Genomic DNA, 9745 nt, shown 5'->3' with positions numbered 1-9745 from the left:
TCACATATTAATGTCAACTTTAAATAAAGTAATAAAGTATGGAATGTCCAACAAGTGCTATTCAATAATCGAGAAATGTCTTTTTCTTCTTAAAGACACAAAGGTTTCATGTGAGTCAAGCACTCAACACTAATTGCGAATAATTGTGGAATAGATCATGTGTATCCCCTTGAAAATCATGATATCTTATTTTTCTTAAATACCTGAAGGTCGCAGCGAGACAAGCAGTTAATGTTAACTTCAAATAAGTATGGAATAAACAACACGTGTCACCCTAAAAATCGATGTATCTTGATTTTCTGAAAATATGAAGGCCGAGTACGAGTCAAGCACTCAATGATAGATTCGAACAAATATGAAATAGACAACATGTATCCTCCGAGAATTTTGGTGTGTATCTTCTTTCTTTAAATATCTAAACATCGCATGGGAGTCGCACATTCAATATCCATTTCAAATAAAATAATAAAGTATGGGATGTACAACACGTGTCCTTCAAGAACTGAGAAAATATCCTCTCTTTTTTCTTCTTAAAGACGTGAAGGTTGCACGTGAGTCAAGAACTCGTTACTAGCTCTGAGTAAGTATAGAATAGACAATACGTATTCTCTCAAAAATCGAGAAATATATCTTCTTTTCTTAAAGAGTTGAAGATCACATGTTTCCTCCGAGAATTGAGAAATGTCTTTTTTCCCTAAAAGACTTGAAAGTTGCTTGTAAGTTCGACATTCAACGCTAACGTTAAATAAAATAGTAAACTACATAACAGACAACAAATGTCCTTCAAAACTCGAGAAGTATATTCACTTTCTTTAAATATCCCAATATTATATGTAATTCAGATATTCGATATCAACTTCAAATATAAAGTAACAAAATATGAGAAATACAACAAGTATTCTCCTAGGGTTGAGACCAAATATAATCTCGTTAGAGACTTGAAATGAAGAATTGAATGGAGAACTCCCTTCCATAATAAGTAATTTAAGATCATATAGAGAATCATGAATCAAGCCCTGCGAAGCGAGCAACATACTAGTACAATTATATAAAAGAATCGTCTAATGCATTTAGGGACATGGCTTTTTTTATTTTCAAATGTAATAGAATCACATATATGTTATTTAATAAAAGTATTTATAATCCATGTCATTATAATAAATAATTATAAAATAATAAATTTTATGTTAACAGAGTTAGGATCGGGGCAAGTTTCTAAAAATTTAGGAGAAGTTGAGAATTATAAAATTTTAGATGACGAAAATAAATTATCAATAGAAAATACATAAAAAAAATTAAAATATATAATAATTTAAAAACATTTGGGGATGCCGACCCACTTAGTCCATCCCTACACTTAATAAAAAAATTAAATTTACACAGATTTAAAATTGTGGGATGAGTAAAAATAAAAGAATGAATTATTTTTTATTTTTTTCTAGTGAATATATTGTCATTTTTACTATTAATTTCAGTATTATATTTTTATTTTTTTAATTTTAAATTATAAAATATTCTTTTATATTATTAATCTCACTCGTCTATTTTTTTAAATTTTCTTACAATACAGGATAATTATAGTGGTATAATACAAGAAAAAGAGATTTCAAAACTCAAGAAAAATCGTCCTTATTCTACTAAGCTTCATGCCTTGCACGTTTCTACTGGTTTCACCCCGGAATTCCTTCGGCTGGCTGGCGACGCCAATGGTAAATTGGTGCATGAAACCGCCGGCCTCGAAAAACGAGCATCTTTTAGCCATTGTCTAACACCTCACCTTCAACAAAACGCTTCACCAAAATCCCCTGCCAATCACAAACGTAACGGTTACTCCTCCCACGTCCATAAAAGCCACTACTCTTCTCCTACCCTTTCATCACTTTTCACTGCATTTCTCTCTAGTTTTTCCAAATCCCATCAACCATGTTCCGGCCAGACCCGATACCATTCACCCACCCTAACCAAATCCCTCGCTGGCGTGGCACTTGGACACGATACTTACCTCCTCTGTGCTTTTGGATGTGTGGCATGTCACTCTTTCACTCTCCTTTTCCCTTTAATCAATATGCTTATGTTCCATTGATTCTTCAGTTGTTTTGTTTTGCTGGTTTTGCAGCGGCGGTGATGATCCGAGTTGGGTGCTATGGGGACCTCCATATGGTGCTTGGACCGAGCTCTTCTCGGATGATGAGGACCAGTGCTGTTTTTGCTGAACAGGTGAAAGTACGAGATGAAAATGGTACGGGGGTTCTTGTTTATGGGTTTTCTGAGGAACCTGAGCTGAACAAGGAAGCGAATTGGAGCTATTCGAGTTATTTGACTGTCGGATCATATGATCGGAAGGTATGTATGTGTGTAACATTAGATGTCTGGTTTATGTTTCATGAGGTTGATGACTGTGTTGATAAGATTTGAAATTGGATTTCAGAGATACTCTTTGTGGTTGAACAAGGGTTCTAAGATCTGCATGAGATGGACCACTCCAACCAGTAGATCAGACCAAATTGAAGTCTCTTTGGTTAAAGGTAAGTCGTCTTAGTCTTAGAGAAACTATCAAATCTTTGTCAATAATTTTTTTTAAAGATACCACATCATCTCTGGTCGAGATTGTTCTTAAGTCTATACTCTTTAATCTCCGACGTTTACAAAGCCAAATCTGATATTTGACAGTCATATATGTATAATCTGTCAACTTACTAACATGCATGATGATCCTAGACTGACATCAACTGTCAAAATATCGATATTAAAGCCTATCAGAAAACCTGAAAAGAGATTTCTCTCTCGAACACTTCTATTTCCAACCTAAAACAATTTTCTTCCCTCTATTTTTCTCTATCTCACGGTCTTCTTTACACTGACTGTAACTCTCCGTCTAAACTAGAAGGGAGTTCTATCCTGTTTAGTCCCTCTGGAATGTGGATTGAAACTTACAGAATTAGTCATGTTTTTTGCAGGAACAATAGGAGAATACACATTGCTGCCCATAATGACGTTTCCCTTCTTTTCCCTTTTCTTGAATGAACCAGTGACTGGTAAAACTCATCCCTTCAATCTTTAGTTCTTTCAGGACAATTGTCTGTTGATTATTTAAAGGTTTTATTCCAGGTGAAGAAGCCGAGTACACCATTGAAGAAGATGGCACCTACTATGTAGGTGCGATTAACTCGAACCCCAAAACCATAAAGATGACACTTAATATAACTGTTACAGCCATGGTTTATGATGTAACAAAAGCCACAAGTGTGTGTTCAACGCTAAAGGGATCATGCTTTCTCGATCTTCATTTTCCCAACAGACACTATGTTGTGGTTTCAACACCTGATAATGTAAGCTCTAAACCCTTTTTTGTAATCCGATTTAATTTTATCGGTTAGATATCGACTCAAATTCTATTTTTCTCAGAGTGATGTCGATGGACGTTACGTCAAGCTGACTTACGATAGTCGAGATGTCTCGTACATTGGTCTTTTAGGTACCATATACATATTAAAGTACAAGACCTAAAGTTTTAACTGCTATGGTGGGCTAATAGTTTTGTCATCTGTAGGACTTTTCATCATCATGATGTTGCTGCTGCTGAAAGCCCAAGAGTCGTGCCATAGCGATTTCGACCGGAGAATGATGACAAACCCTATTTTGCCAAAGAAGCCGATTCCGACCAACGAGACCAGTGCTGAGGAAGATAATGATGATGAAAGTAGCTCTTCGAGGGACCTCAAAGACGCCAAATTATGCATTATATGCTATGAGGTTCAACGCAACTGCTTCTTCGTGCCTTGTGGACACTGTGCCACATGCTATGAGTGTGCTAAAAGGTACAAACTTAAAGACAAAACAACCTTCTCCACTACATATAATCTTTTAAAACCCCTCACTGACAGAAAAAATTTGCAGGGTCATGGAGGAAGATAACAAGATGTGTCCGATATGCCGTAAGAAGATCCGGAAAGCGAGAAAGATGTTTACTCCGAAGGAGCGAACGGAGTGTTGCGCTTCGGTTTTCGAACCAAGCGGCATCGGAGATAGGATGGAGATGCATGGAGGCTTTTGCAGGAATGTAATATAGGGGAAGTCGTTTAAGCAGTTTGAATAAAGATGTTTGCTTCAGACTTATTCCCTTCATGGACATAAGCATTCATGGACATAAGCAAAACTATGTAGTGTTTGGTTGTTTGTAGAACTCTTTTTATATAATCTATGTCGGTCTCTATGGAGTTTTATTATGCATAAATATCATGAGTTTTGTGTTTCATATATTTTTGGTCTAATGATATTTTTTACCCTAAAAAGATTTTATAAAAAAACATTTTTACCCTCAATTGTTATTTTTTTTTAAAATCATCTTAATCCTTAAAGTTTATTTTTTTTTACTTTCTTTTATCTATGAGCTTTTAGTTTTTTTTGTCGAATTAAATTAATCTTTGGTCTTCTACAATTTTTTTAATAACTCTTAAAATTTTACAATTTTAAATAATTTATATTTTTATATTTTCAATATTTTATCATTTATTTTAAATATTTTTTTAAAAATTATTTTAAAACATCAATATTTGTAGAACAAATAAAATCTTTTATATATGTATGTTTTTCATATGATTTCTGCATCAAATTATTATAAAATTTATATACCAATCTAAATTGTCTTACACTCATCTTAATACTTCGTTTTTATTCTATTTAAGAGTTTGCGTTAAATTCAAACTGTAATACTCCAAAATATAAATATGAAGTACTATGTAAGCAAATACATTGATCTACTATTTATTTCAAAATCTGAATATCTATAAGTATTAATACTTTTAAATCAATTATATTTCTAGTGTTGCAAATAGTGAACATCATTACTCCGATATTAGTTTGGGAGTTGTGTAATATAAATTATTATATCTCATAGGTTAACAGTTCAAATAATCGTTTATTTATGGGATTTTTATATAAAAATACAATAATTCTTCATCTACATTAACTATATAAAAAGATTTGAATGATATAATATATAATTTGATGTATTTATTAGTTATTGCAAAACAAAATATTGCAGATGTAATTTTACATCAATGAAACAAATTTAGTATGAAAAATCAAAAAGATAAAATGGAAACGATTAATGTGTTTGTTTCTTTAAAAATATTTTTAAAAATACTTTATATAAAATCATTCAAATATTAAATTATGTTATTATTTTTTTCAAAAAATCAACTAATTTTTCATGGATTACTTTCAGGAAAAAAATTAGTGAAACAAGAAATTCCTTAAAATCTAAACCAAACTACTAAAATACTAAAATGTGTATCTTTCTTCAATATAAATAATACATTTATACAATACTAAAATACACCTATGTTTGTGGTCGTTTGTTTATTAAATGAACAGAAAAATTTTGTTTATACTAACTTATTTAGCTTAATACATGAACATTATGCAAAAGATTTATGAACAATTCGTTGAAATCTATAATCATTTATTTAACACCCTAAAAGTGTTTTAAAATCTTGAATAAGAAACACCCGGGCTAAAGTTGATAAATCTTAACAGTTACAAGAGATTGAGGTATGAAGTTACTCAGTGAAAAGTTTATCATGTGTGTATTTTGTAATCAGGGATGGATTAAGAGGTTGGACGAGTGTCGTCAATACTTTATAAATTTATTCTTTTAATATGAGTTTCTGCGTTGGTCGTGTTTGTAAACCTGTTCCAGGGAACGTCAGGAGTGGCTTACCATCCTATCTTTCCAAGTTGTTGTCCTTTGTTCAATTTCGACCTTCTAGTCTAGGTCCCCTGCAACTCACTTAACCCATTACCAACTCAGAAGACGAGTTAGGATTTTTTTTTGTTAAGTCTTTCACTATTCACCTGCATATTCTCCTCTTTCCCATCACCAAGATTGGTAGGTCGCGTGCTGGGAACTACCATTTCCAAGCTTGCAGTTGCAATCCCACTTCCATTGTTTCTAAACTAGATCAGTTTCGCCTGTATTCTCAGTCTTTTCTCACAACAACAATGACAAAACACAGTTTTCACCCTCCCAGCTTGTTCAACACAAATCCAAGAACGCTTGTTGGCTTGTCATCCCCGGCAGAGTAACCCTACTTTCTTTTTCACCCGAACCAACCGATTAATATTCTTATCTTTATGTAATAAATAATCAGAGACTTAACTAATTCTATGAGGTTCTGAACGGTACAAAGTTCCTGGAAGAACATCCAGAAGGAGAAGAGGTGCTGGAATCAGCAGGGAAGGATGCGACAAAAGAATTCAACGATACCGGACATAACAAGACGACTAAGAACTTAGTCTTCAAGATGCCTAAGAATTCAGTACTATTATTGTTCCTTTTTACCTTCACTTGTAGTCCTTTTGGTTACTGCAGTTGATGATTATAGGGATGAGTTACCAACTAAATAAATCGATTACTATTATCAATTGGTAAATATTGTAGCAACAGAAGTTTTCCCTTTTCCCACTTCCTATCCTAATTGGTTACAAGTTCAAAAAAAAGGTGGCAAAGGGATGATTCAAATGATACAAGCTGTTAATACAATGTTACTATTCAGAAAGGAAAAAAGAAAATGACCCAACAGCCTCGGTTCAACTCCATAATCCCTCAGATCCTAGCTAAACTACGGGACCTGCCCTTCATCAGAAAAAAATTGATGTCGGAAGGGAGAGGCAAGAAGTAGTTAAGAGAAGGAACAGAAGGTGTTCTTGCTTTTCATCATGCTACCTTCACCCAAGACATCTTCGCCCAAGACGTAACCGGGCATATCATCCAGTGAAAGCATAATATGCTCATCATATACTCCTCAACCACTTTCGGCCAAATAATCTGCCACTGATTCTAAATCGCCGGTCCAAGTGTCTCCTATTCATATGTTATGCAATGCGATCAAAACTGCATAGGATAAAAAGAAGTTTAAGCATCATAAATTTGGCGAACTAAATTTAGAACAATATGAATTTGGTTACACGTTATCGCATGAGGCAAAGAAAACGACTTTATCGCCGTAATATATCAAGGCACTTAAATCTCAATACACCCCATGTGATTTCAAGCCTGTCATAGTTTTCTACCAGCATACTGTTAATCCTTCACAAGATAAATCCCTAGGGCTATTTGTGCTATTATCTAAACCATTTAAGTAACCCAAGTTCAACTTGCTAACCATCTAATTGCAAAAAACTCTACAACAAACCGAATTGTTTTGAAATCCTTCAACCAGATAGATTCCATACCGTTATTTTTATAACCACCAGGAATTCTCCATTCTATTCAACCTGCTGTATCTTTATCAATAACAACATTACAATTTCAATTCTCTTAAGAGCAATCAATCCTATGGACCAAAAATGGTGCAATTAGGAAATTCATTTCATTGAATATTTATATTCTGTTTTTATCTCGTAAACTTGTTAAGATTCCAGGCCATGCATTCTACAAGACCTAAAACTGCAAAGATTTTGAAGTAATATCCACCTGATTCTAGTTTCATCTATAATCGTTTGTCCACAATTAGTCTGCATTTGGAATCGCAAGCTCTAATGGCTCCCTAATATTATGAAATAAGGAATATAAGGTCCAGATATGCATTTGGAGTTTTCTTCTTCAGGTCACTCTGCAGAATGCATCGCTCTTATGCCCCATTGCCATGAGAATTCACCATTCAAGCTAAGTGGCACAACGTGCAGATAAAGCCAAAGAATGAAATTGACTTCACTAATCATGAAAACATTGGTAAATATTTTGCTCACATTAAAAAAAAAAAAGATATTGCATTGATGATAAAGAGCATTAAGCTTTGCTCGTAAACAGATAACCAGAAAATATCTGTAACAAACCCAAAAAGGATGAAGAAAAAAAATGAGAACTTGAGGACAGCTCACCAATCACGCAAATGAACATTAAAGCCCAAACTGCTATGTCGATAAAACGGTTAGTTTTCGTTTGATACTGAGACCTTCGAAGCTGTTTTTGGAAAGACCCATACTAGCTATTAAGTTGCTTATCATCACAATCCACACCACCACTATTCTTTCATAGCATTTATCATGCCCCCTGCAGAACGAAAAGATAAAACAGGAACTTATAAACACTAATGGAATGGCATAGAATATGGTAACGAAAAGTAAATATCGAAAACTATAACTCATTTAATAAAGTGGTAGAATTTCACCCTAGGCAACTCGGGAGGTCTCAAGAAATCTGCTTTAGACTCTTGATGACAGTCGTTGCCTTTGACTTCCTGAAGCTATTCTTTGACCACTTCCCCATGGCTGCAGATTCCATGGAACTTAGGGAACCAGAACTCGGTGCCCTTCGTGGTGGAATAGAAGGCCGACTATTGGAAGTGTTTTTCTGTACAACATCATCACCAATTGCAATCTTCCAAGCACCAATGTTAGCAGCACCAGCAGCCCTCCTATGCCCGACTGACTTCTCACTGTTAGGCTCAGATGATCTCAACTCAATAGACAGAGCGGCATTCTTCAACAAATCTGTTGCTGATTCTCTATTCATCCCTCGTCGAACTTCATTACCCCTACCATGATTCTTAGAAGGAAGTGTCATGTCTCTGGGTGCAAACAAAAACAAAGCGAGCTCGTTAGGTTCACCTTCATCCAAATGCATCGATGACCTAACCTCTTTACAAGCTGATTCCTGCAAATATTTTTCAATCTTTAAAATCTGATCATTAATTGCTAAGATGAATTCACAATGCCTATCCCTAGCTTCCTCGCTAGGGGAACTCAATTGAACAGCCTTTTCAAACTCCTCTAATTGCAAAAACAAATTCAATTCCTCAAGATCATGAACCAATTCATGAACGAATAAATCATGAAAATAATGATAGAACGCACAAAGATGACCTGCCATTTGGTAGTGCTAATAGTAGTACGTAGATCCCTACCAAGCTCCTCAAAATTCCACTGAGAAGAAACATCTGTTGTCGCGTGAAAACAAACCAAAATTTAAACCAAACAATAGATTAATTGAAATTTTAAATCTTCATTTTATCATTTAGAAATCAAATTCTTTAGATTCGAATTATGAGTATAAAACCAAACAAAACAAATAAAAAAATCAGGAACCCTAAACGATGAAAGTAACTGATTTACCTGTCAGCAGATCGCTGTACTTCTTCAGCAACAGAGAAGAAAGGGTCTTTTTCCCACCGATCAAAACTCGAAGCCATTTCAGAAGAAACGAAAGATTTAAAAAGAAAGAAAGAAAGAAAATCCCCCTTTTCGATTAATTAATCAATTAATAACACGATTAAATGAAACCAAATCAACGTTATCCGAATTTTTTAACAAAATCTTAAGTTCCTGCAAAATTCCGGACCTGAAGGCGCCACTAAACGAAATCTATCAAGATCTGAATTTGGAAAAAGGAAGAAGAAATTAAAAGCGAGAGAGGCGAAGACCGATTTATTTAAAACTGCAGGAAAGAAAGGGCGGTCAAGTTCATAGGCATAGGCGTAGGAATAGCAACATTTAACGATCGAAGCTGGAACTTCATCTAAATGCCAAGCATTTGTCATGGCTCGCTACAAGGACGTGATTATAAATTAATAAAACTTTAGGAGCCGTTCTTCAAATTATACCCTTTCTTTACTGGAGGCAACTCAGGGGAGGAATGCATAAACAGAACCATGAAAGACAGGAAACTTGGAATCTAGTCTAATTTCATGTGCCAATTCCTTATACAGGTAGCTCACACTGTCCAATTATTCCCCAGCATTGT

At 34.5% G+C, this 9745-nt stretch overlaps 2 protein-coding genes across 2 annotated transcripts; one reads left to right on the top strand and one right to left on the bottom strand.

The window, feature by feature from the left end:
- Positions 1–3512: 3512 nt before the first annotated feature.
- Positions 3513–4069, top strand: LOC120191124 (E3 ubiquitin-protein ligase APD2-like). Its single transcript, XM_039194118.1, has 2 exons — positions 3513–3818; positions 3898–4069. The coding sequence occupies exons 1-2, from the start codon at positions 3565–3567 to the stop codon at positions 4067–4069; spliced, it is 426 nt and encodes a 141-aa protein (XP_039050049.1). The 5' UTR covers positions 3513–3564.
- A 2427-nt stretch (positions 4070–6496) lies between these two features.
- On the bottom strand, positions 6497–9250 carry LOC120191266. The gene is made up of 4 exons (XM_039194249.1): positions 9118–9250; positions 8869–8942; positions 7885–8659; positions 6497–6895 (listed from the first exon to the last, which is right to left on the bottom strand). Exon 3 carries the CDS (start codon positions 8627–8629, stop codon positions 8195–8197), a length of 435 nt encoding a protein of 144 aa, XP_039050180.1. The 5' UTR covers positions 8630–8659; positions 8869–8942; positions 9118–9250; the 3' UTR covers positions 6497–6895; positions 7885–8194.
- Positions 9251–9745: the final 495 nt, after the last annotated feature.

Source organism: Hibiscus syriacus, unplaced genomic scaffold (genome assembly GCF_006381635.1).
Source record: "Hibiscus syriacus cultivar Baekdansim isolate YM2019G1 unplaced genomic scaffold, ASM638163v2 tig00116965_pilon, whole genome shotgun sequence".
NCBI lineage: Eukaryota > Viridiplantae > Streptophyta > Magnoliopsida > Malvales > Malvaceae > Hibiscus > Hibiscus syriacus.
The sequence above is the reverse complement of the archived record's forward strand: the minus strand, read 5'-3'. Positions and strand labels throughout refer to the sequence as shown.

Bases quoted from the DNA above. Each gene is read 5' to 3' on its own strand.
- LOC120191124 (XM_039194118.1), top strand. From the start codon at position 3,565: ATGATGTTGCTGCTGCTGAAAGCCCAAGAGTCGTGCCATAGCGATTTC. The intron at 3,819-3,897 runs GTACAAACTTAA...AAAAATTTGCAG, and splicing joins TGCTATGAGTGTGCTAAAAG to GGTCATGGAGGAAGATAACA.
- LOC120191266 (XM_039194249.1), bottom strand. From the start codon at position 8,629: ATGCATTTGGATGAAGGTGAACCTAACGAGCTCGCTTTGTTTTTGTTT.